This window comes from Phoenix dactylifera, chromosome 11, assembly GCF_009389715.1.
Source record: "Phoenix dactylifera cultivar Barhee BC4 chromosome 11, palm_55x_up_171113_PBpolish2nd_filt_p, whole genome shotgun sequence".
NCBI lineage: Eukaryota > Viridiplantae > Streptophyta > Magnoliopsida > Arecales > Arecaceae > Phoenix > Phoenix dactylifera.
In genome coordinates, this window is record NC_052402.1 from 19,693,536 (window position 1) to 19,720,726 (window position 27,191).

At 47.2% G+C, this 27,191-nt stretch overlaps 1 protein-coding gene across 2 annotated transcripts; it reads left to right on the forward strand.

Moving 5' to 3' along the window:
- Positions 1 to 752: 752 nt before the first annotated feature.
- LOC103720488 (arogenate dehydratase/prephenate dehydratase 1, chloroplastic-like) lies at positions 753 to 22,768 on the forward strand. Of its 2 annotated transcripts, XM_008810204.4 has the most exons (11): positions 753 to 1,481; positions 19,269 to 19,333; positions 19,439 to 19,531; positions 19,617 to 19,817; positions 19,890 to 19,970; positions 20,058 to 20,153; positions 20,737 to 20,814; positions 20,896 to 20,985; positions 21,074 to 21,141; positions 21,322 to 21,403; positions 22,203 to 22,768. In XM_008810204.4, exons 1-11 carry the CDS (start codon positions 1,172 to 1,174, stop codon positions 22,257 to 22,259), a joined length of 1,221 nt encoding a protein of 406 aa, XP_008808426.2. In that variant the 5' UTR covers positions 753 to 1,171; the 3' UTR covers positions 22,260 to 22,768. The 2 variants fall into 2 exon arrangements, with proteins under 2 accessions (XP_008808426.2, XP_017701508.2); XM_017846019.3 differs by lacking the exon at positions 20,737 to 20,814.
- Positions 22,769 to 27,191: the final 4,423 nt, after the last annotated feature.

Genomic DNA, 27,191 nt, shown 5'->3' on the forward strand with positions numbered 1-27,191 from the left:
CCACAAAGATCATCAATATGGCTTTGAATTTGACCTCGTGACAAGGACTTTCGAATGTAAGCACCACAAAGCCACCATCTCTCCAAATCTCAATTGGCCAGCAAGATTCCTAGCACAAGGACATGTCTAGAATCAAGACCAGTTCAGAGTCAGTCCGAGGTTGCTGTCCAGCTCCAGCTGTCAACCTTGTATCTGATAGAGATAATGAAGAATATTCATTCAACAAATCATCTTCTATGTTTTTTTTTAAATTTATGATATGGTGGTGCAGCAACTCAATCTTGTCATCAACATCAGACCGGTACATGTAGTCTTCAAAACCATTAGGAAAATTCTTGGCATTCTTCAACACTCCTTTCTCCATTTCAACCTTGAAATTTCAAATAAAATACAAAATAGCTATAATTTCTATATAACTTTTAGTAGAAAATACTAAAATATACAGGCAACGCTTGTGAAAATCGTAGATCTAGTTGTTATGTTGTAATTTTTGTATAAGTGAAATATCGCATGAAGATTAATTCTGAAAAGCTCATTTATGTATTATTTAAAAATAAATAATATCACCATACATACTTGTTCCATGCAATTGATTTTTTTATAATTTTAAAATAAAAATACAAATGGAAAATGAATGCTATATGAAACAGGCCATTAATTATATATATATGTATATACTGATATTGCTAATTACGTGGCAAGCATGGAGAGGAAGAGACCTCCGGGAATGTACGTATAGAAAACGGCGTGGCCGCTTCCACCCGAACCAAAAAAATCTCTGCAAAGTGCCAGCTAAATATGGTAGGATACCAGGATATTAAATAGCAGCAGCTCCACAGTCCCCACAGGTAGTCCGCTGTCACTCACGCATCCGAAGACAGGGTCCGCTCCCGGGCTGCTTTCCGCCCCCTTTCTTAGCTTCCTCTTTTTCCTCCTCTACCCTAACCGGCATTTCTTTTAACCCCCCCATTCTTCCGCTGAAAACTAGGTGTTGGCGACGATCCGCTCACCTACCCCCGCCCACCACCCGTTCAACAAAAGTCCCCACAAATCCCAGTCCAAAATACTTGGAGAACTCTCCGTTTTCCCTTGCTGTTCTTGTTTTTGGTCCGTACGATGGAGTCTTGGTCGGTCTGAGTGGCCGTAGGTTGGGAGCAGGGGAGGGCGAGCGATGGCTGTGAAGGCGGTTGGGACGTGGGTTGCGGGGTTCCGCCAGATAGGGCGGAGCGATCTCGGGTGTAGGAGGGCCGTTGCCGGTGCGGCGGCGGGTCCGAATTGGACGTTGGAGGTGTCGTGGGCCAGAGGAAGGTTGGAGTGCGCGGGTGTGTGCGTGAAGCCTGTGGAGGATGTGAAGTCTGTGGAAGATGAAAACTTGTCGTCGGCGCCTGTTTCGTCTGAGGTGGATGGAGGGGCGGAGAATGCGGGTGCAGACGAGGAGCCCGGGAAATTGAACAGGGATCTCCCAAATGGATTATTACCAAGTGGGTTATTGGTTTAGCATTTAGAGTTTCTTTTTTTTTCCCCCTTATTCTATATCTCGTGATGATTTTTGGTATCAATCTGAAGTTTTTCCTTATTTATTAGGTACCTTCTGACTGTGAATTCTACTTTGATGTTTAAACCATCAATTTGAATTCTTGGTAATTTACGGTAGAATGCAGTTCGATGTGCGTAAAATAATGATTTCTTGCGGCCTCTTTGAGAAGCCAAGTTACGATCTACTAGGGAAAAAGTTGTTTAGAATTTTAATTTTTTGTTGTGAAATTCAACGAATCCTCAGAAATGAGGAAAGGTTGCAACTTCATATAAAGTCTCAATTTTGTCATATTGAGTGTAGCAATAAATATGAATTCGGCAATATAAAGATTGAATAACATCATTGGTTGTTGATATTGGACTGATCTCATAGGCATGATGTATTTCATGTTGGGCAGCTCGATGTTTGCGGGCACCATAGTAACAACTAGAAATATTTATGTTGAAGAATTTTCAGATCTTGGTGCAACTAACATGGCTATGGGTCTTGATGCATGGACATAAATGCTAGACAATGGGACTATGGGTTGTAAATGTGCTCAAGGGTTTCTTATAATATCAGTAATAATGACATGGAAAGGAAAGGAAGGAGACCCATCTTGCTCTTTTGTATACATAAAATTTGATGCATATATAGTTTTAAACGTGGAATGCTGCACCACCTTGAACTGCCCAGTTTCGAGTGTACCGAGCTGTACTAGAAGCGCACTGGCACAGTTCTGCCTTTTGGTTCGATAAATCCGGCTCAGCAGGGAAGAGGGAGGAGAGAGGGGAAAAGAGAGAGAGGGAGAGGGAGGGGAAGAGAGAGAGAGAGAGACTGAGAGAGGGAGAGAGAGGGCTTTTGAGCCCCTTCTTCTCCAGCCGCACGAAATTAGAACTTTTATCTCAATCGCCCATAATGACTTCCTTATTATTTCATTTAAGGTCTTAAATACATGGGCCTAAGGTTAGGTGTTGGTAGCTGCTTCACCAATATTTCTTGACCAAAGTAGAACTCAGTGGTCCTTGCATATGATTCAAGTTCCTTTACAAATATGTTTGTCTCGGGTTTGTAGAATAGCAAGTTGTTAAAGAAGTGCATATCAATGATGGTGCATGCACTTTTACTGAAGAATCACCATCTCCCATTTTGAAATTCTTTGAGATTTTTGATTTAGAATTGAGGTGCTTTTGAAAAGTTCAACCATCAGTTTTCCTTAAAACCTTAAAGCTTCTGACGTCCCAAATTATCTTTTCACTTGAAAATTATTGGTAGTTGTAAATCTCTTAATCCCTCTTACTCGTTACTTTTTTGAAATCCATCTCTAAGAGCTTCATTGGCTCCCTGTTGAACTTCGCTTTAAGAAAAACTGAAAGCTGTTTATAGTTTTTATCATTACCTCTTTTATTTCTACTTTTGCACTCTTGTGAACTTACCTACCAAAATTCTGGTTTGATATTTCTGCAACACTGACCCATATTCTGCAATGCATTTAAGCAATGACCATATAAATATGATCTCTATGTGCATATGCTGTAACTATAAAGTAAACACATCCAAAACTCATGACATTTATGAACACATATCAATTTTCTTATCTTCCTTTGTCATTCAGAGCTTGAATATCTGCTCTCCTTTCCGCTACAAAGTTATCATTTTTTTTTTCCAAATACTTTAATGCTCAAAATGATGCTTCTGTACATCTTAAGTGTGCTTCTAAAGTTATAAAATTTTATATCTTATATTTTCAACAAGCATTTGCACATTGAATTCTCATTAGAGGAAGCATCATTTGTGGTGCTTTTCCTATAATCCTTTTAGGAGGTGACATGAAGCTGAATCCTATAAAGATATGCTCTCCATGCTCATTGGTCCTTTCTTGTTACTGCAGGATTTCTTATATCAGTGAAATAGGGTTAAAAGCTTCACTTGAAAGGCCACAGGCTCCAATATGTCCAGCCACAGCGTGGACTCTAGGGCTTTCACATTATATATTAGAAATATTTTCAAAATAAAAAAATCATCTATTTAGTATGTTTAGTCCAAGGAAATGCCTGAACTAAAGCAGCTTTCATTAATGATTATGCAGTTTCTAGGAATTATTTTTGAGTAACCTGTTAAAGAAATTCAAATAAACTATTGGCATGCTGGAAAGTTTATTTAATATATATTAAGTCATACTTCCAGGCATACATTTGTTTTTTGTTTCCACATGTGGGAATTGGAAACCTGCCATTTTTTATATATCAATTAGGCTTTACCAAGTATCACACTAAAAAATGGGACACCTAGAACTAGGAAGTAGTGCTGTCTTTTGAAATTCATTGAGAGTACTCCTTGATAAGAGATAATTGTACATTAACATGGATACTTTGAACAATATAGCCCGACTGTAAGAAGGATTTTTTTTCCAAACTAATTGGAAGGTGAGGTTGAACAAACAAGGGCATCTCATTCTAATGCAAGTAAGAAATAGTCTGAATAAATCAAATATTTTTTGCTTATGCCCCTTAGGTTTCCTTACCTGCCTCCCGGCGTTTTATGTTTCATGAAGGTCACTCTTGTGCCTAAAAGTTGCAGTTGCAAGGAATTTTGTATGGCTGCATCAATTCTTAGAGTGTTAGCATCTGAGTGATATCAGGTTTTAGAATCTAAAATCCTTTCGCAGATCGTTTGTGATGTCAGGATGTGCTCCACAGACTGAATCTTGATGGGAAAGGCGACTTAATTCCAAGGTTTATATAAAAGATCGGCAAATTTCATGCTGAACGAATAATTTAAAAGGGTTTTCTTGAATAATTTAAAAGGGTTGCTTTATGTTTAAATGAATCACCACCGCATGTGGTTTATGGACTGATTAGATCTGGAAATTTTAGGTTATCCAGCATCATGATTAGGGCATATCAAGACTGGACCTTGAGACTGCCATGCAGATGTCTTGTAGAATAATCTGCTGCACTAATTTGTTTTGTTATCTGAAGGCAATGTTGGCAATGTGATTGTTTCTTTTAGTGCATTTGCACAAAAAGATTATATAGTTTATGATACTGATAAAAAGATTATATAGTTTATGATACTGATTAAGTAGTGTTGTCATGCAAATTACTTGATGCTAGTTTATTAAGTTGGTTTAGGTGTATTTTGCTATTCGAGTACTAGTATTTATGGCATCCTGTTTAACAAGCATATAGGGTTGATCAGGTATATAGACAGCAACTTATTGGCTATTATCTTGAATAATTTAGCATAAGATATCATTAAGTATTTTCTGTTGTTGTTCTCCTTTTTATTCTTATTTTACAGTAATAACACATTTCATGGAATCCATTTTAGGGTTCTGTTGGAGGCTTCCCGCAGATATATAATCATATCATGCATACGCAAATATCACGTTTAGGGCAGCGAACTCAATAATATGGAGACCTGCCCTTTGCTGGGAATCTTAATAAGACATGCATGGACATATACATGTCAAACACGGCCACCTCGACATGTCAAACACGGCCACCTCATATAATACTTTAGGACATTTATGATCAAGTATGCATGTACCTAAGTAATGTGGAATCATCACTTAATTTACACCTTGAGATATTGCAGTTAAAGAGGCACCTTCTGAATTCCGAAAAGGTAGCCAATACATTCTGTTGCTGGAAATTGGACCCGGGGGCAATCTTCGGTCGAGTGAGAGGGAGCAGCGGGTCACCACGGCGGGGCGGCGACCAGTCGGCGGGCGGCGTCCTCCGCTTGGGGTGGCCGGAGAGAGGGAGCTGGGGGTTCTCACGGCGGGGCGGCGATTCGTCGGCGAGCGGCGTCCTCCGTTTGGTGTGCCTGCAAACAAGCCGGTGGCCGGGTCTTCCGGCGCCGGCCCTCCGACGCTCAAGTCAGGGAGGGGGCAAATAGTGTTGAAGAGGAGATAAAGTGTTTGTAGAGCGTGTAATTTCCCCCCCCCCCCCCGCCTGAGAAGCCAAGGTTCCCTTTTATAGGCGGGGGGTCGGTGTACCTGTGATGTAACGGGGCGAGGCCGTAGTACGGCTTGGCATGTTGTCCAGGTCGGCGCATGGTCAGGCGAATTATTACATCGATGTCGGCGGTGAGGTCGTCGTACGACCTGAATTGGGGCGCTGCCAGGCGAATTATTGCATCGGTGTCGGAGGTATGACCGAGATCGGGGACTTATCATGGTTGACTAGACTCTGCTGGGCTAACTTGCCGTGGAGAGCCGAGGATCCGTAGATATCAGGAGTCATGCGCATTAATTGTGGAGTAAGCCGGAGATCCGCATTAATTGTAGAGTAAGCCGGAGATCCGCATTAATGGTGGAGTAAGCCGGAGATCCACATTAATTGTAGAGTGAACCGGAGGGTTACAGCGGCCATGCGCAATAAATGCTGAAGCAGTGGCAGGGTATGGTCCTCAGTTGGACCTCGGAGGAGTACGGCCGTAGTAGGTGGCTGACAAGGGTAGACCTTGAGCATCAAGATTTTCCTAGGTCGGATGTCTTGAGGTCGGGCGTTCCGAGGTCGGACGCCGACTTCGGCTGTTCAGGGTCGGCGATTGTGCGGCTTCTTGGGGGCATTCGTGTCACTTGGGGGAAAAATCTTATTCCCCCAACACATTCATTCATATTTATGCTCATTTAATAATGATTGATCTTATTGTTCTCCTATTTGGAAATGACTTTGTACATCATAATCAATGGTGTGAGTGTCAGATACTTATGCCCTATCATGTATTTTAGCACATGAAAACAATTAATTCCATCATTTTTTGCACTAACTTGATGCATAGGTAGGAGATAGCTGAATAAATATAAGATTTTTAGTTTCTAGGCATTTCCAGACGTGTAGATTAAGACCAATGGTGCTCATCTCCAATTTGTATGGCCCATCATTGTTATTTAGTTATTAAATCTCCTTTTGATATTTAGGGTCCGTTTGGATAATCCTATGCAGTCCAGCATGATTTATGAGATTGGTAACCTCAAACGGAGAGGAGAGTGTGGGGGAGAAGGGAGAGAGGGAAGGGCGAGGTCGGTGGGGAAGAGGCCCGTATACTACAGAGAGGAAAAGAAGACCTCAGCAGGTCTTTTTTTTTTATTCACCCTGCAGGAATGGGTTGTGAGAGGTCCTGTTTACCTGGTCCTGTTTATGGTGGAGCCCGTATCCTTACGTTTCTCGGAGCGGATGTAACGGGGGTGGCGTCTCTTGGATCGCCAAGACCGCTTCGTGCGGCGGACCCATGATGAGGGTCCTTGGGCTCGACGAGGCGACGCCTCGATCCCGTAATCGAGACTCTCCGCTCATGAATGAGTGTGCCGTTACGGGGTTCAAAACGGACACGCGGCATGACCTAGGATCGGACGCTTCCGATCTCGTATTACTGGATCATGGATCCGGCGAGGTGAAGGCTACGTCGGGGCTCCACGTGCCCCAGGGCCTTATTAAATGAGGGGAGCGGAGGTGCCGTCCGTTCGTTCTTCAAGGCGATTCGATTCTGCGGACCCATAATGAGGCCCCGAGATCCGATGGGACAGGGCTTCGATTTCGTACCCGATTTATTGATCCGGAGTGAATACGGTGCCTCGGTCTCCGAGGTCGACACGTGGCGCAATCCGGTCGGGGGATGGGAACCGACCCTGCCGATCTGGACCGTCAAGGGGGTCTATATAAACCCCTCGAGTTTGCCCTAAAGGTTTTATTTGGCTGCCTCTTATTTTTGTTGTCTTCCTCCCTTGCTTCCTTCCTCTACCGAACCTCGCCGTCGGTGCCCGGAGCGATTTTCGGCGATGTCCAGTAGGTCCCTACCCTGTGATTGCTAGGGTTCCTCTTCTCTTTTCCTCCCAGTTTTCATCCTCTGCTTTTAATTTTATTTCGCTCTCCTGTGAAATGGGTCTTGGTCCGGAGGAGGTAGGGTCAAGTCTGTCAGGGGAGGAGTTGGGGTTAATCCGCTCCCGGTTTTTCTTCCAGCCCGGGTTTCGTCTCGAAACTGCGGGGCCGGAAGACAGGGTGACGCGGCCGCCCCCAGGTCGGATCGCGATTCACCGCGAGACCCTCTGGGCCGGCCTGCGGTTTCCTGTCCACAGGTTTGTGAACGACTTGCTGGTCGAGTACCAACTTGTCCCAGCACAGCTCGCTCCGAACTCGTGGAGAACCATCATCGGGTTCCTGTCTCTGTGCCTTGGGCATGGGGTCCCGATTTCAGTGAGTATTTTCCGCCGGTGTTTTCTGTTGAAGAAGAACCCGGCGGACGCGGAGTGGCTATACTTTGCCTTCCGAGGCGGTATGTCGCTCTTCCGCGGGGCCCCTTCCTCTATACACGAGTGGAAGGGGAAATTTTTCTTTCTGGCGTCTGAGGCGCCGTGGGGGTTTAATCCGAGGTGGGGACACCCTCGGTTGAAGGCCCTTAACAAGCTCTCCGAGCCCTTGGGGAGGGAGCAGAGGACCCTGGATTCTCTCCGAGCCCTCGGGAAGGGCTACGACCTGACCGAGCTCCTACGGGAGGACGCCCTGGCGAGCGTGGGTCTGAGCTCGGCGCGCCCCGAGGGTAAGGGTAGTTACATTACTTTTTTTTTCTTGTCCTTTGTTTTTACTGCTAATGGTCTAACACTTGATGATATTTTTGATTTCAGATATTCCCCATATGCCGACCAGCAACACGTCGCTTTTTTCTCGCCTGAGGAGGCGGGAGGCCGAGGCCGGGGGAGCTATGCCCCAGCCTCGGAAGAAGGCGAGGCTGGCCGACGCTTCTACGTCGGCCGAGACGAGCGGCCCCGAGGCGGGCGCGGGTCGTCGACGACGCGGGCCCGTCGGCCCCTCCTTGCCCTGCCCCCGTTTCCCAGCGGGAGGGCCCGGCTTCGGGTTCCTCACAGCGCCCGGGGCCCGAGCCGACCAGGGGCCCTGAGGCAAGCGGCCCCAGGGTCCCGAGGCCGGACGCGCCGAGCTCCTCAAGGTACTTCGAAGAGGAGTCGGATGAGCCGGATTCCCCTATCCCTGTGGGGAGTTCGGCTATTCATGATGCTGAGGTCGCACGCGTCGTGCTTTGGCGTGCGATGCTTCCGGCGGACCGGGCCGAGTTCCGGAACATTCCGTTGGAGGACATTGTTGACAGTGCCTACTGCAACACTGCCCGGGTAAGTCCTTTTCTTGATTTTCTTAAAGTTATTAGCGAGTCCAGATGTTTTTAACTCACGATCATTTTGTCTCTTTCTTTACAGCATATTCACGAGCTCGATTCCCTGGTTTTCATCGCCCGGGGATGTCAGGAAGAGACCCGGCGGGTCAGCTGGCAATTGGAGCCGGCTAAGAAAAGGATCGCCGAACTGGAGGCGGCGTTGGCCGAGGCCGAGGCTCGGAGGGCGGCCACCGAGGCCGAGCGCCTCGCTATGGCGGAGGGGCTCAAGGAGGAGAAGGCTGCTCATGCCCTAACCAGGTCGGCCTTGCGCGCCTCGGAGGCGCGCTTGGGGGAGGTCCAATCCGAGGTTGCGGGCCTCAAGTATGAGGACGGGGTTTCCCGCCTCCGAATCGAGCAGCTCGAGGCCCGAGAGAGGAGGGCACTCGAGCGAGCTGATCATGCCGTGGAGCTCTTCAAGGGGTCGCAGGAGTTCCGCGACATGTTAGAGGAGGAGACGGTCGACGGGTTTCTCCGGAGTTTCGAGAACTTCCGGCTGCAGGTGATCCGGTACTGCCCCCAGTACGACTTTTCGACGATCCGTCCGAAGATGAACCTGGGCTACGGGTCCGACACGGAAGACATTCCTGCCATTTTGACATCCGAGGCGGGATTGTACGAACAAGACCCCGCCGAGCCTTCGACGAGGGGGGCCGAGGCGGACGGCGTCCCGGAGGCGGCACCGGCGGCCGAGACGGACGGCGTCCTGGAGGCGGCACCTGAGGCCCCTGCCCCCGATCCCGAGCCTGTGCCGGCTGAAGATCCCGAGGTCATCACAGTGCCAGACGATCCCCCGGATGTAGCTGCCGCCGCTTAAGGCTTGGCGCATTTTTTCTTTTTCATCGTATCCGGGGTCGGCTCTTGAATGGCCGACCTCCAATTTTGTAATTGGCCTTCCGGCCCTTTGTCAATGAAAAAATACTTTTGTCATTCTGTGTTCGTCTTTCCCTTTCTTGTCGTGAATGAGGCTAGAGCCTTAGCTAACCGCCTCGACGACCTCTAACTTTGCATTTTAGTTTTCGGGCTACTTAACGAAGTTGCCCTTTTCCTGAGTTATATCTTAGCCTTCTCGGATCTTAGTCATTCCGAGCAAAGGGAGCTCCGTGCTTAGGTTTCCAGAAAATTTTCCTAAGTCCTATAACTCGGATCTTAGAATCGCGAAAGTCGTCACGTTCGGCCTTTAGGGAAATCCCAAGGCATTGGGGTCGGGCCTTAGCCCTTCGAGTAGGACCGGGCTAGGTCTGTTCATGCCGCTATTCGGGGGAGTCTAGTCGGGTTTCCGAACTTGACTTCCGGGTCCTTTGTAGGGAGCGCGGGCTAATAGTCGAATTATCGTCGAAGGTTTTCATAGTTATTGTTCTCGGACTCTGCCGAGATTTCAGTGAGTAAGGCTGGAATCTCTGAAGATCGCCTTAGTATCTGTGTTCGGCTGGTGCATTCGTCGAAGGTTTTCATAGTTATTGTTCTCGGACTCTGCCGAGATTTCAGTAAGGCTGGAATCTCTGAAGATCGCCTTAGTATCTGTGTTCGGCTGGTGCATTCGCGGCCGGGACCGCTTTCTCAGCTAGACATCGGAGTCTATGTATGGGGGCCGAGTTGGGCCCTAACTTACGAAGACTTTGTTCAAGTTGAGACTTGACGAGTGGAGACTTGTCGAACGGAGCATGCATAATGTAGTTAGGAGATCGGTCTTAAGCCGACCCATTGGAGTAGCCCGACTTTGGGGCGAGATAGGACTCCAACGTTAGATGATTAGCGGTATGTAGATAAAATTTGACAAGGAGGGCATCGAATTAGATGTACCTCTTGCATTCTCGGAGTTGTGTTTCACATGGCGGAGTAGGTTGCTTCCCTTCCTCGTCGTCCTCCGGAGTCATTTTTGACTTGTAAGGGGGCTCGGGCTTCTCACGGACCCGACGACACCCACCGAAGTTGAGAGGATCTGGGGAGGCTTTATTGATCTACAGTTCTTTTCGAGGTCGAGGGAGCTTGAGACCCTCTGGTCGGACCTCGGGGCGCCCCAACCTTAGTTGAGGAGTCTTGTGTCAGGTCGGCGGGCCTGTGGGCGCTCTACCGAAGTAGGGTGCGCGCTAGTTCAATGGCAGAGCTCTGCTTCAGAAAGTATTGTCCGCTTCGGGGATCGGGGATCGTCGACCGCTCCTGGGGGTCCACTTTGTGGCGCCCCGGGTGGAACCACCCTTTCCACCCTTCACGGCTTCGTCCCGAGGTCGAGGGAGTTTGGAACTCAGCGGTCGACCCTCGGGGCATCCCGACCTTAGTCGAGGGATCGTTCGTCAGGTCGGTGGGTCTGGGCACGCTCTACCGACCTGCGACGCTTTTCGAGGTCGAGGGAGTCTGGTTCTCTACGGTCGACACTCGGGGCATCCCGACCTTAGTCGAGGAATCGTTTGTCAGGGGATCGGGGATCGTCGACCGCTCCCGGGGGTCCACTTTGTGGCGCCCCGGGTGGAACCACCCTTTCCACCCCTCACGGCTTCGTCCCGAGGTCGAGGGAGTTTGAGACTCTACGATCGACCCTCGGGACATCCCGACCTTAGTCGAGGGATCGTTCGTCAGGTCGGTGGGTCTGGGCACGCTCTACCAACCTGCGACGCTTTCCGAGGTCGAGGGAGTCTGGTTCTCTACGGTCGACACTCGGGGCATCCCGACCTTAGTCGAGAAACCGTTCGTCAGGGGATCGGGGATCGTCGACCGCTCCCGGGGGTCCACTTTGTGGCGCCCCGGGTGGAACCACCCTTTCCACCCCTCACGGCTTCGTCCCGAGGTCGAGGGAGTTTGGAACTCAGCGGTCGAGCCTCGGGGCATCCCGACCTTAGTCGAGGGATCGTTCGTCAGGTCGGTGGGTCTGGGCACGCTCTACCAACCTGCGACGCTTCCCGAGGTCGAGGGAGTCTGGTTCTCTACGGTCGACACTCGGGGCATCCCGACCTTAGTCGAGGAATCGTTTGTCAGGGGATCGGGGATCGTCGACCGCTCCCGGGGGTCCACTTTGTGGCGCCCCGGGTGGAACCACCCTTTCCACCCCTCACGGCTTCGTCCCGAGGTCGAGGGAGTTTGGGACTCTACGGTCGACCCTCGGGGCATCCCGACCTTAGTCGAGGGAATCTTGCGCCGGTCGACGTTTCGTCGTCCTGCGATACTTCTCGAGGTCGAGGGAGTTTGGGACTCTACGGTCGAGCCTCGGGGCATCCCGATTTTGGCCGGGGAATCTGAGGATCACAGACGACCCAACATTAGAAGAGAATTACAGTCATCAAAATGAGAGAATTATTTGCAAAAAGGAAGCTGAATCCATTGTCCTAATTGTTTTGAACCCCTAGGGGTTTCATTGGTGGTACATTCGTAGATTCTCGGAATTCCAGCTTCGCGGGATCAGAGTCCCTCCAGGGACTTCAATTTGTACGCCCCTGGTCGTTGTACCCGGGCGATTCTATACGGCCCTTCCCAATTCGGGACGAGCTTTCCTTGCTCGGTCGGTTGAGAAGCCTCGGCTCTCCTGAGGACGAGGTCCCCTACTTTGAAGAGCTTGGGCTTGACTCTGGAGTTGTAGTATTGGGCCGTTCGCTGTTGGTATCTTGCCATGCGGACCCGGGCGACCTCTCGTGTCTCTTCGACGAGGTCCAAGTTGATCCTGAGCTGGGAGGAATTGGTGTCGGGGTCATAATGCTCCACCCTTGGAGAAGGCAGGCCGATCTCCAACGGGATGACGGCTTCAGTGCCGTATGCTAGGTTGAAGGGGGTCTCTCCCGTGGGCAGTCGGAACGTGGTCCGGTACGCCCAAAGGACATTGTACAAGTCCTCGACCCACTGTCCTTTGGACCGATCAAGCCTAGCCTTGAGTCCCTGCAAAATAGTGCGGTTAGTTACCTCAGTTTCCCCGTTTGTCTGGGGGTGAGCAACCGAGGTGAAGCGGTGATCAATGCCGAGCTCGGAGCAAAATTTCCTGAAATGAACATTGTCAAATTGTCGACCATTGTCGGATATAAGGATACGGGGTAGTCCGAATCTGCAGATTATGGACTTCCACACGAAGTCCCGCATCTTTTGCTCGGTGATCCGGGCGACGGGTTCGACCTCGACCCATTTGGTGAAGTAGTCGATGGAGACGACGAGGAACTTTCTTTGTCCGGAGGCTTGGGGAAAGGGCCCCAGGATGTCGATCCCCCATTGGGCAAATGGCCAGGGGGCGATGATAGAAGTCAGCAGGGCCGAAGGTCGGCGCTGGATATTGGCATTTCGCTGGCACCGATCGCATTTCCGGACGAAATCCGTCGCATCCTTCTGGAGTGTGGGCCAGTAATATCCTTGCCGCAGGATCTTGTGGGCCAGTGCCCGACTCCCCATGTGATTTCCGCAGATCCCTTCATGGACCTCTCGGAGGGCATAGTCCGCCTCGGAGGGGCGGAGGCATCTGAGAAGGGGAGAAGTGAATGATCGACGATAAAGTCTATTCTCGTACAGGACATACCGGGGGGCTTGGCGCTTGATTCGGCGAGCCTCCGTCTCGTCATGAGGTAAGGTCCCGTCTTGGAGGTAGCAGACGAGCCCATCGATCCAGCTTGGCTCGGAGTCGATGCACATGGTGGGCTCGGGTTCCTCCGTGCTGGGGATCTGAAGATATTCGAGCGTTGTTCCCTTGGGAAGCTCGCTCATGCGGGAGGTTGCCAATTTGGACAGCTGGTCTGCCTTGAAGTTTTCCGCCCTGGGAATGTACTGAATATTGAAAGAATTCAGGGCAGACGTAAGTTCCCGCACCTTTTGGAGATACTTTTGCATGGATGGCTCTTTAGCTTCAAAGTCTCCTTGGATCTGGTTCACTACCAGCTGGGAGTCGCTGAAGGCCGTCAGGTCTTCCACTTTCAGTTCTTTCGCCAGCTTGAGCCCGGCGATGAGAGCCTCATACTCGGCCTCATTGTTCGAGGCCGGGAATTCGAGGCGCAAGGCTTGCTCGGCCACTACTCCGTCTGGACTGGTGAGGATGAGTCCGGCTCCGCTACCCCCCGAGGTTGAAGACCCGTCCGAGTGCAGGACCCATGGCTGCCTCGGGGCTTCCTCCGCGGATACGGGTGGCAACTCGGGGTCGTCCGGCAGAGTACACTCCACGATGAAGTCGGCGAGTATTTGGGCCTTGATAGCCGGCCTGGGCCGATACTCGAGGTCAAATTCTCCGAGCTCAACCGCCCATTTGGCGATCCTCCCCGCACGATCCGACCTTTGCAATATTTGCTTCATAGGCTGGTCGGTCAATATAGCTATTGTGTGGGCTTGGAAGTAAGGCCTGAGTCTCCGAGCCGAGATGATGAGAGCGAAGATGGTCTTCTCAAGTTTAGAATATCGGGTCTCAGCATCCCTGAGAACCCGGCTGGTGTAATAGACCGGCTTTTGGAGCTTGTCCTCTTCCCGGACGAGGACTGAGCTCACTGCAGCTGGGGAGACGGACAAGTATAAATAAAGGACCTCGCCCTTCTGGGGCTTGGTGAGCAGCGGGGGAGAGGCCAGAAGGCTCCGGAGCTCTTCAAAGGCTCGCTGGCATTCTTCCGACCACCGGAAGTCTTTCGGCCGTTTGAGGCTCTTGAAGAAAGGAAGGCAGCGCTCGGCTGATCGAGAGATGAACCTTCCCAAGGCGGCAACTCGCCCTGCGAGCCGCTGCACCTCCTTAACTGTCTTCGGAGGCGACATCTCTTGCAGTGCCCGGATTTTCTCCGGGTTGGCTTCAATTCCGCGCTGGGTCACTATGAAACCCAGGAACTTGCCCGAGGTGACCCCGAACGCACATTTCGCCGGGTTGAGCTTCATTTTGTATCTTCTGAGCTTGGCGAATGTCTCGTCGAGATCGGCTATGTGGTGTTCCGCCGCTCGGCTTTTCACCAGCATGTCGTCCACGTAGACTTCCATATTTCGGCCGATCTGGTCTTTGAAAATTTGGCTGACCAGTCTCTGATAGGTGGCCCCAGCGTTTTTCAGGCCAAAGGGCATCACCTTGTAGCAGTAGGTGCCCTTATCGGTGATGAAGGCCGTCTTCTCCTCGTCTTCTGGCGCCATTCGGATTTGATTGTACCCTGAAAAGGCGTCCATAAAAGTTAGCAGTTGGTGCCCTGAAGTAGAGTCGACGAGCTGGTCGATGCTTGGAAGGGAAAAGCTGTCTTTCGGGCAGGCCTTGTTCAGGTCGGTGTAGTCCACGCACATACGCCATTTCCCATTGGCCTTCTTTACGAGGACTACATTGGCGAGCCAGTCCGGGTAGGAGACCTCCCGGATGAAGCCGGCTCTGAGGAGTTTGTCCACCTCCTCGGCCGCAGCACGTTGCCGTTCCGGGGCGGAGCCCCTTTTCTTCTGCTTTACAGGCCTGCTGGTTGGCCTCACCTGGAGTCGGTGAACCATGACCTCAGGGTCAATTCCCGGTACGTCCGCAGGCGACCAGGCGAAGACGTCAGCATTGTCCCGCAGGAAGCTGACGAGGCGATCCCTCTCGCGGGCGCCGAGGCCGGAGCCGACCTGCACGGTTAGCTCGGAAAAATTTTCTTTTAGTGGAACTTGAACAAGAAGCTCACCGGGCTCTACTTGCTTCTTCCAGAGGGTGTCCCTCGCATCGAGGGTTTTTATGGGCAATGAAGGGCCCGTTGGCTGAATTGTCGCCTCGGTCGGTTGCTTTACTCCGTGGGCCGCCGTGTAGCATTGCTTGGCGACCAGCTGGTCTCCTCGGACCTCGCCTACTCCTTGGCCGGTGGGGAACCGCATGAGCAGATGGTGGGTTGAAACTACGGCTCGAAGGGCATTCAGCCCTGGCCGCCCAAGGATGGCGTTGTAGACCGAGGGCAGTCGGACCACCAGGAAGTCCGTCCTCACAGTGCTCTCCCGGGGGGCGAGGCCAACTATGACAAGGAAGCTGGTCTCACCTTCGACCGGGACCGAATCTCCGGTGAACTCGACCAGTGGGGCGTTGATCCTCCGGAGATGTCCTTCTGTCAACCCCATTTTTTGGTAGGCATGATAATACAAAATGTTGGCTGAGCTTCCATTGTCAACTAGGACACGCTTTACATCAAACTTATTTACAATCATTGAGATGACCACAGCGTCATCGTGAGGGGTCTCGACCCCTTCTAAGTCCTCGTCCGAGAACGAGATGACTTCATCAGTGCGTGGGCGTTTCGGGGGTGCTCCCGGGGCGGCTGCTCCTGCTGAGGCCCTTCCAATCATGTTGATGGTGCCGGCAATGGGCCTGTTGTCGTCCGGATTTTCGGTTGGTACGACATCCTCCGCCGGCCTCCTTTCCTCGCGCCAGTTTCTCACGAACCGGTTGAGTACTCCTCGACGGATGAGTGCTTCTATCTCGTCCCGGAGCTGGAAGCAGTCCTCCGTGTCGTGCCCACGGTCTCGGTGGAAGCGACAGTACTTCCTGGGATTACGGGAAAATTCCGTGTCTCGCATAGGCGGCGGGGGTCGGAAGAAGTCCCGACCCTCGATTTCCATCAAGATCTCGGCCCGGGGGGCGTTGACGGGTGTATAGTTCTCGTACCTCCCCGGGTACGTCCGAGGCCGTGGTGGGGACCTCGGTTGAGGAGGGGTCCTCTGCTGAGGTCGCCCCTGCTGACGGGGCGGGCTCCTCAGTCTGGGGAGATTCTTTTTTCGACGGGGGGATCGGCTTCTTTGTCGGTCGCGCTCCTCGCGGCGCTTCTTCTGCTTCTTAGAGGCGGGCTCAATTGCTCCCCGCCTAGAGGCAACTGCCTCCTCGGCCTTGGCATACTTCCGGGCCTGGGCCAACATTTCGGTGAAGTCGGCCGGGAAGCTCTTCTCGATGGAGAAGAGGAATCGGTAGGAGCGAACCCCAGTCTTCAGAGCCGACATGGCTATCGACTGGTCTAGCTCGCGAACCTCCCATGTGGCGGCGGTGAAGCGGTCCAGGTATTCCTTGAGGGACTCCCCCTCTTTCTGTTTGATGTCGAGGAGGGAGTCTGACGTCCGTCGCTGGCGCCGGCTGGCAGCAAAGTTGGTGGCGAACTGCCTGCCGAGTTGCTCAAAAGAGGACACCGTGTTCGGCTTCAGTCCAGAAAACCAAAGCCGAGCGGTCCCTCGGAGGGTTGCTGGGAAGGCCTTGCAAAGTATGGCCTCCGAGGACCCTTGTAGGGCCATGAGGGCCCGATAGCTCTCCAAGTGGTCGAGAGGGTCGGTGATTCCGCTGTAGGGCTCCATCTGAGGCATTTTGAACCTCGCGGGAACCGGCTCATCCTCGATCCGGCTGGAGAAGGGGGACTTGGTAGTGAACTCAAAGTCTCCCTCTTGCCTCGCCTTCTTGCTGTGGAGTGCCGCGATCTGGCGCTCCAGATGCTCAACTTTTCGGTCGAGCTCTCCTGCCTGCGGAATTGTTGCCGTGGTTTGCACCGGCTCACGGCGGTCCGGAGCTAACTCAGCCTCAGAAGGCTGGAGTCTTCTGTCGAGATCTTCCCCCGGCAGCTCTCTCTGGGGGGAAGTCCGCTCCTCGTTATTGGCTCTGGAGGAGCCATGTAAATTCTGGCCGGGGAGAACCGGGCCGTTGGGAGGAAATTCCGGCGGGAACTGGGCCCGCGGGGGAAGCGTTGGTAAAGCTTCCTCGCGTCGCAGGCCCTGAACGGCGGCGGCCAAGGCCTGGACTTGCTGTACTAAGGCGTTGAACTGTTCCGGCTGGACCTGAGGAATTGGGTCAGCCGGAGTTGGAGAATTCTGGACGGAGCATCCAGGACTTTGCGGGGGACGCCGGGAGACGTTGGAGGCTCCCTTACTTCTCAACTTCATGACTGCTACTCGGGCCCTTCCTCTAGCGCCAACTGTTGCTGGAAATTGGACCCGGGGGCAATCTTCGGTCGAGTGAGAGGGAGCAGCGGGTCACCACGGCGGGGCGGCGACCAGTCGGCGGGCGGCGTCCTCCGCTTGGTGTACCTGCAAACAAGCCGGTGGCCGGGTCTTCCGGCGCCGGCCCTCCGACGCTCAAGTCAGGGAGGGGGCAAATAGTGTTGAAGAGGAGATAAAGTGTTTGTAGAGCGTGTAATTCCCCCCCCCCCCCCCCCGCCTGAGAAGCCAAGGTTCCCTTTTATAGGCGGGGGTCGGTGTACCTGTGATGTAACGGGGCGAGGCCGTAGTACGGCTTGGCATGTTGTCCAGGTCGGCGCATGGTCAGGCGAATTATTACATCGATGGCGGCGGTGAGGTCGTCGTACGACCTGAATTGGGGCGCTGCCAGGCGAATTATTGCATCGGTGTCGGAGGTATGGCCGAGATCGGGGACTTATCATGGTTGACTAGACTCTGCTGGGCTAACTTGCCGTGGAGAGCTGAGGATCCGTAGATGTCAGGAGCCATGCGCATTAATTGTGGAGTAAGCCGGAGATCCGCATTAATTGTAGAGTAAGCCGGAGATCCGCATTAATGGTGGAGTAAGCCGGAGATCCACATTAATTGTAGAGTGAACCGGAGGGTTACAGCGGCCATGCGCAATAAATGCTGAAGCAGTGGCAGGGTATGGTCCTCAGTTGGACCTCGGAGGAGTACGGCCGTAGTAGGTGGCTGACAAGGGTAGACCTTGAGCATCAAGATTTTCCTAGGTCGGATGTCTTGAGGTCGGGCGTTCCGAGGTCGGACGCCGACTTCGGCTGTTCAGGGTCGGCGATTGTGCGGCTTCTTGGGGGCATTCGTGTCACTTGGGGGAAAAATCTTATTCCCCCAACACATTCATTCATATTTATGCTCATTTAATAATGATTGATCTTATTGTTCTCCTATTTGGAAATGACTTTGTACATCATAATCAATGGTGTGAGTGTCAGATACTTATGCCCTATCATGTATTTTAGCACATGAAAACAATTAATTCCATCATTTTTTGCACTAACTTGATGCATAGGTAGGAGATAGCTGAATAAATATAAGATTTTTAGTTTCTAGGCATTTCCAGACGTGTAGATTAAGACCAATGGTGCTCATCTCCAATTTGTATGGCCCATCATTGTTATTTAGTTATTAAATCTCCTTTTGATATTTAGGGTCCGTTTGGATAATCCTATGCAGTCCAGCATGATTTATGAGATTGGTAACCTCAAACGGAGAGAAGGAGAGTGTGGGGGAGAAGGGAGAGAGGGAAGGGCGAGGTCGGTGGGGAAGAGGCCCGTATACTACAGAGAGGAAAAGAAGACCTCAGCAGGTCTTTTTTTTTTTTTATTCACCCTGCAGGAATGGGTTGTGAGAGGTCCTGTTTACCTGGGCCGGAGCAGGCCTTATATTTTATAATACTAGAAATCTTGTTTCCAATCCCAAGGATCCAACAGGATTTATCAAACAGGCGCTTAATGTTTTATATATGTCCATGTGTGTATCATTAAGCAAAGTAGATGTTGAAAGTGCATAAGTTTCAATTTATATGAAGCTTAGTCTGGTTACAGTTCTATCAAATTACTTGGATAAAAATCAAAATATTAGGTGTTTTGGATTAATCCTTAATTCTTATATTTTCTGTTGGATCTTGACTTCAAGATTATTTCAAGTTGTAGCAACTTTGATCATATTATTAATTATTCTCTTAAAATTGCAGAACCATTATCGTTAACTGATATAACTGTTTCTAGCCATGGATCTAATGTGCGTGTAGCATATCAGGTATAACTTTTAGTTGCTCAATCACATCGTGTGTTGTTGAATTATGGATAGCATCTGTAGAAAATCAAGCGTAATATTCTTATTTTAATTTATGATTTAATTCAGGGTTGTCCAGGTGCATTCAGTGAGGCTGCTGCCCTCAAAGCTTACCCCCGGTGTGTAGCTGTTCCCTGTGAACAGTTCGAAGTTGCATTCAAGGTTCAATAAAATATCATTTTTTAGATCATTTAATTTCATCAGTCTTCAAACTGCCCCCATTTTAAGCTGATTTTGTAACTGGCAGGCTGTTGAACTTTGGCTAGTTGATAAAGCAGTTCTTCCAATTGAGAATTCTGTAGGTGGAAGCATCCATAGGAACTATGACTTGCTTCTCTGCCATAGGCTGCATATTGTGGGTGAGGTGCAAATGGCTGTTAACCACTGCCTTATGACTCTTCCAGGTGTGAAAAAGGAGCAACTAAAACGTGTTTTAAGCCACCCACAGGTTATCTTTTGCCGACCTGATCATCAAAATGCCTCAGTTTTAAGATTTTAATCAATACCTGATCACTTGCAGGCACTTGCTCAGTGTGAGATTGCATTGAGCAAGTTAGGTGTTATTCGAGAAAACGTTGATGATACCGCTCTTGCTGCTCAGGTTGTTCATATTAAATTTTTTTATGCATTTAGTCGGTCAATATAGCCACAAACATTCCCTTTTTCTTAACTCCTACATTTTTTTCAGCTTGTAGCCTCGAATGATCTAAGGGATGCTGGAGCAGTTGCTAGTGCCCAAGCTGCAGAAATATATGGACTTGAGATACTTGAAGAAAGGATTCAGGAAATGAAGCCCTTTTTTACTATCATTTTACTTGCATGCTGATATATTCTTATTCCTCTTTAAGGAAATGACTCTATATTTATTATGATAGACATTTTGTACATATGATTTAGCTTGTATTTGAAATCAACAATGTTCGACTCAAACATGAAAATATCTTGGACCATCTAGCATTCGTGTACTTTGGATTGGCACTTAAATACTTTTACTCCACTCTTCTTTGAAGCTTAGTCAACTATAGCAGTTCATTCATTTTATCATAGATTGGAGCTACAATTAAGTTTTAATTCTGCCTCTCTTTTTTTCAATTAATCAACCTTTTTCTTCCATTTCCAAATATTCCTTCATGAGCCCTTCCAGTTGTTTCCATTGCTATCCTATTTTGCCTGGAACCCTTGATGTCCACTAGATGATTAAACATGGATACTTGTATGACACTTACAATTCCACAAGAAGGAATTTTGGATACCAAAAGAACTGTCACTTAAATGTCCACACTGGCACCCAACATGCGAGTCCATGTATGTTCTACAGTTTGCTGGTTATGATCATCTATTTTGATATGATGTATTGATAACAACAGGATACACCCGACAATATTACTCGTTTCCTTATTTTGGCTAGGGAGCCTATAATTCCAAGAGTAGATAGGCCCTTTAAGGTATTAATATGCACGATATTCTCTTTCAAATTTAATATTATGAAAGGAATGAAAAAACAAAATTTTCGCTGATCTTTTCAGACAAGCATTGTCTTCACTCTTGAAGAAGGTTCTGGAATATTATTTAAAGCCTTGGCAGTCTTTTCTCTAAGGGGCATAAATCTGACAAAGGTATCTGTCATAGAAATTGACATCGTCATTTTTGGTGTAATTAAGTTTTTAAATTGAAGACATGACAATTTCTGTTGTGTGACCACAGATTGAAAGCAGGCCACAAAGAAAACGCCCTTTAAGGGTCGTTGATGACTCAAACCATGGCACTGCCAAGTAAGTGTTGCTGTTCTATGGCGATGCTTGTAATTCTAGAGCACTGACCTAAGGTCACACCATTTACATGTGATCGTTTGCTATCTATTTTCATCCTGTCAAAAAAAAAAAAAAAAACTGTAGCTCTTCCTTAGTAGTTACATTTCACCATGCGACTTAAGTGAGAATTTTTACCCTTAGGTACTTTGATTATCTGTTCTACATTGATTTTGAAGCATCCATGGCCGAAACTCGTGCACAAAATGCCTTGGCTCACCTACAGGTCAGAATTGTATTCTCTATGACCATTTATATTTTATTATGTCGTTTGAAGTATAAATTAGATTGCATGCTTAAGTATACAGAAACACTTTGTGATTTCAGCAATTTTTCTATCTGTTTTCATCATTGTGATTCAGAATTTATTAAATAATGTTTCAATATTATTTAAATATAAAATAGAAGAAAAGTATGTGCTGTCCATATGTATCTTTTAATTCTATGTATGTGTGTGCATGGATTGTATCCGATGAAGAGTTTTTGCAGTGGTTCTATACAAGCACATATTTGATTTGGTGTTATGCTTGGAGTTTGCATTTTCATTTCTGCTTTAGTTAGAGTTGGACGAAAAGCTGCATTGCTCTGAAAGTCTGATATCCAACTAATTAGTTTACAATATGTTTCAATCTCAAAATAAAGAAATTCTTGTATGTTATGATGAAGATTGATGCAATTTACTATGGGAAATATGTATGTAGGTGTAATGGCATCAAATCTGTATCTAATGAATTCCTATGTACATCCTTCTTGTTTTTATGGCATTCTCTATTACCTTTTCTTATTTGCAGTGATTGTGTTTTATTTTTGTTTAGTTTAGTATATTTAGTTAACTATGTAGTTGATGCATTATTCAGAATGTCCATGAAACAATAGTTTGTTTTAAGAATCTGTGCGCTTATTTGCCTATATTTTTCTGCCATATTGTATCCTAGGAGTGACGAGATTTGTATTCCTAATATGGCTTTGCTTGGTAATTCATTGCTTCTTCTGTCACCACTTGAAACATGACTGTGCTTGTGTAGGAATTTGCGACATTCCTTCGAGTTCTCGGCTCTTATCCAATGGACACATCTTCATAAATGTCCTACTTTGTGGAGACTACTTTGCAGACACATACCTTGTCTATATTGCTGTATCTGGGCCCAGACAAAGTTGATTCATACTCAAATTCTTTACTGCTAGGTCTTACCCTAGCAGGTTGAGTAAGGGGACTCTACCAGCAGCAATGAACTCCACAAGGGAGTCGGACTGCAGCATCTTTCCTTTCTGAATTCGCTTCAAGATTTTGGAAGCTTATCACTAACCTCATCAATATTGTCATATGATCAAATTATTTTTTAAAACTTATTATACCTCTTTGCTGCTTTTGAAATTTTGGAATGCAGCAAGCTCCTTGAGAAAGACTAAGCAGCTGATTGGCCAATCATGGGCTCAAATTTGCTTACAGGACTTCTGAGATACTTCTTAAATTTACCATCTATTTTTCTTCCATTTATTTTCCTTCTATTGTAAGGATTATGAGACCTATAAATGTTTCTTGGCACAAGTTGCATTAATTTATTATTCTTGAACCGGAATTTTGGAATTCTTTGAGGTGCTGTTCTTGCTTATGTTGAATCACATTAAGAGTGCATGAAATTGGTTACTCTGATGTATATTTAGCTAAAAATTCTTAGTTTATCAGAATCCATGTCATGAAGACTGACATGTTTGAGCCGAGTGAGAAATGAAGTGTATAATGATGAGCTTGGCGGCTCATGTGCTGTTATACTGCAACTGAACAATAGAAACAGGATTACTGTTTACAGTAGGGTTTGACAGAGAAGAGACTGTTACCATTGATTGGTCTAGTTCGAAATAATATAAAAACTCCAATTCTATGTTATGTACTTATATTGATGATAATGAAGGGAATGTTATGGTTGACTGGCTTGCGAATTCTGCCAGAGATGACAATATTACGTGCATCTGGCATGATGAGTTCCAGGAGAGCTGGCGATTCTTGTGTACTGGGATATGGTTGTGGTATGTATGGAAACAGAAATGTGATCAAACATTTTTAAATATATTGTTGGTAGGCCATGTGATGCAGATTTACCTGGATGTATTTTGTTTTTGAGGATTCTACTGCACCACCCAATATAATGGCATAAGTCGTGGCTTTACTCTCATTTGATTCAGATACTTGTTGACATCATCACTATGCACTAATTTAGGATCAGCAAGATATCCAAAAGAAATACTTGTCTATTTTCCTACGCAACTAGTGAGCTTATCAACATTCCGAAGTGAAGCATCATAGGCTGTCAAGCATTGTGAAGTCGGGGGACATTTGTATATTCCCCCTTCTAATGCTTTCCTTGGGCAGCTAGCTATATTAGTGTTCATGGAGAGTCTGCAAAGCAAGTTACAAGTAGTGTTGTTCCTTGCCTCAAATTATTTGAAAGCTTATTGCGTACGAATAGATTGGTTTACCATGTCCGCTTGTATGATGCACATCTCATTATATCCCATTCGTGAGTGCAGGTGGTAACAACTTCATGAGGATGCTGTTTCTTTGGAAGGTGTTTTTGAGTTATTTTTTCAGTTCATGCTTCTCCTGTATTATACCTGAAGGTGGTGAAAATGTTCCGTATGGAAATTGGATCAAGGGGACAACTACAACTGCAACTGTGTTGTTATTATGTTCACTGGGGTAGATGGCGGGTAGACTCAAGATCTTATCCCACAATCCATTATGAATATGGAAAGCTTGGTCCAGCAGCTAACACGTTACTCTTTGTTCATGTGTAAGAATCGTGAGAAAACGCAATGTGCAGATGTGAAACAAATGCTACATGATTCGATTTTTCTACTGTAAAAATGAATGCGATATGATTGTAATTGTATTGACATAATCATGGGGTCGATGTGTAGCATTTGTGAGGGAGAGTGGACTTGTTATGGCTGTATTCTTGGCATGCCATCAAGCCCAGTTGGGCGAAGGGTGCATCTAACCCTGGACCACAGAGAAAGAGAGAGCGAGAGAGAGCGAGAGAGAGAGAGAGATATCCCAACCCATCATCCAGCCACAATTGCCGTGGAATTCATGGGCTAGATTCCAGCCAGCCACTGTCATTGAGATCATGGGCTAGCATGCAGGTGATAGGATGGTGTAGCCGCATTGGCAATATGATAGTATTGAACCACAGACTTGAACACCCATGGACATGGGAGAAACCATACAGGTATATATTTATTTCCCTATTGGATCTGTGCGTTGAGAAGATTATTGGCACTTATATAGAGCTGAGGAATTCAAATAATATCTCTAGCTAATCTTTTTTAGTGAGTTCATGGATCGTTACAAATAATATAAGGGTGGACACAGTCCATGGCCCATATGAACCAAAGAATGGTATGGCAGCATGAGTCCTTTTAATGCTAACTATTGGCTAATCATAATGTTTATAATTAAGTATTAATTATATGCTGGAAAGATTTTAGACCCTTATACATAGCCAAGCAATTCAAATAATACCTTTTGGTTAAGTTTTTTGGTGTGAGCAGCAACCATTTAAGGCCACGAGCAACTATTTAAAGCCATGAAAGAACAAATTTTCATCTAGATATTGATATGTGTCATATCTGGTTTCTTTAAACATTAAGGGTCAGTGTATTATTACTTTGTGATGGACCAAGGTGCACAAACCGTGTCAGCTCGTAAGATTGCGAGATGTAATAAATGAATCTATTAGTAATGTTTTCCTTAAAAAAAACCAAGGGATGATATTAATTATAACTAAAATTGTGATGCCAATATTTATGCTACATTAAAAAGAGATAGTCACCTAAGTGTCCGTTAACAACTTATCGTATCCACACAACTTACTTTCCTTAAACTTTAACTTTTTTTTTTATTTTAGCTCTAAGCTCAGTAGAATTTTCTTGATCTTATTTGAGTCTCTTGGACTTTAGTTGGAGACTACAAGCAACAAGAGAAGCTTGAAAATTATGGCTCTTATTTTCTTTTGTAATGGCTAATCTGGTTCCAAACGGAAGTCTCTTTGAACTATGGATAATCATGGAAATATACGGAAAATTTAACCGGCAATCTAGAGAATTATGGACATTGGAAACGTCTAGTATCAGTCGAATATCTTATAGGAGAGTATTGGAATCATGATGTGCCCAAATTTTTATCAAGACATAGACCTCCTGCTTAGATCCATCCATGGCTAGTCATTCGTGATATTTGACAACTAAACAACAATAGAACGGGCCTATTACTTCTGCATTGACCTCAATGTTGAATTGTAATGCAAGTTCTCCCTCGTTAGTGCTCCATCTATGGCCATCAAGTATGCCAATGCTGCTTTGTAAGAGGTAGTTTTTCTCTTCTTTGTGTTTCTGTTTCTCCCTGACAATCCCTGTCTTCTTATTCTGTTTTCTTTTATTGTCTCTTCTTACCATTGTCTCCTTTCTTAGTTTGCTTCTGCATTATCTTAATGAAAATGATTAGTTCCTGACATGGTCGGCAGAACCGTCCCGAACCATCCGATTCGGGGCGTCCCGAACTATACCCGACTAGTTCTAGCAACGAAACCGAGACCGGTAACGGAGGGGGAGAAGGAGAAGGAAAAAGAAAAAAGAGAGAGAGAAAGCGGGAGAGGGAGAGAGAGAGTGGGAGAGAAAGGAAGAGAAAGGCCGGCTGGTGCAAGCTGGAGAAACAGGGGCCTAGAGGCAGAGCCCTGCCTTTGCAACTCTCCGGCCTCCACCTCCTCTACGCGGCGGCTCTCCGGCGCTCTGTTGGCTCTCCGTCGGCCTCTCACGGCCTTCCCCTTTTCTTTCTTTTTTTTTCTCTCTCCCATTCTTCCTCTCTCCCACCTCTACTGTGTCAGTAGAGGGCTGGCACAGTCCGGCGCTGGGCTATACCAACCTATGCCACCGGGCAATCTGTTCGAGGCCTGATACCGGCACAACAAATGTTGGTCCTCAACTAATCTTCTCTTTTAAAGAAAGGTAAAAAAAGAAAAAAGAAAGCTAAAGTGGTGATCTACTGATAATACTGTTACATGTACATAAGTCTTTTTTCTTTTTTTTGCTGAAAACACGAAGTCATTTATATAACCACATGGAGACTTAAGTAGGAATGGTTGCATGGGAGGAGTGTGTTTATGGCTTCTGTTAAAAAAAAAGGTTACGATGGTGCTACGAACACTGTTACCTAATTAGACAACTTTATTCTGATGGTGCTACAACCACATGTGTGAGGGACACATTCTTGTGTGAGCAGCACGAGACAAAGGATCCAGGTGAAAACCTAGCATGATAATAAGATGGTAATTGCTGCAAAGAGGGAAAAAAAGGAAACGTAAAGAGGTGATTACTGATAATACTGTTACATGTACATAAGTCATTTATAAAACCATGGATATTTAAATAGGAAAAGTTGCATGAGAAGGAGTTTGTTTATGGCTTTTATTAAAAAAGCTTATAATGGAGCTACACTGTTACCTAACTAGACAGCTTTAAATTCTAATGGTGCTAAAACCACATGTACGAGGGACTGCATTCTTGTGGGAGCAACATGAGACGAAGGATATATCCAGGTGAAAACTCCGTATGATAATAAGATGGTTACCGGTGCAAAGAAAAAGAAAAAATAAGGAAAGGTAAAGAGGAGATTACTGATAATACTGTTACGTGTACATAAGTCATTTATACAACCAAGGAGATTTAAATAGGAAAGGTTGCATGAGGAGGAGTATGTTTATGGCGTCTATTAAAAACAACAGAGAAATAATTATCAAGAAAGAAGTATAAAGCAAGAAGGATTATTGGGTCTCAAGATGTGCTCAGTAATACACACAGAAAAGGCCATTGCCATGACCACTCAACATGTGCTTAGATAGCATTTTGCCTGGAGAGAAGGAACCATGATTTTTTGAACGAACCTTTTCTACTGATCATCTAAGTTGTGCTGAGAGAGAAGGAACCATGATTTTTTGAACCAACCTTTTCTACTGATC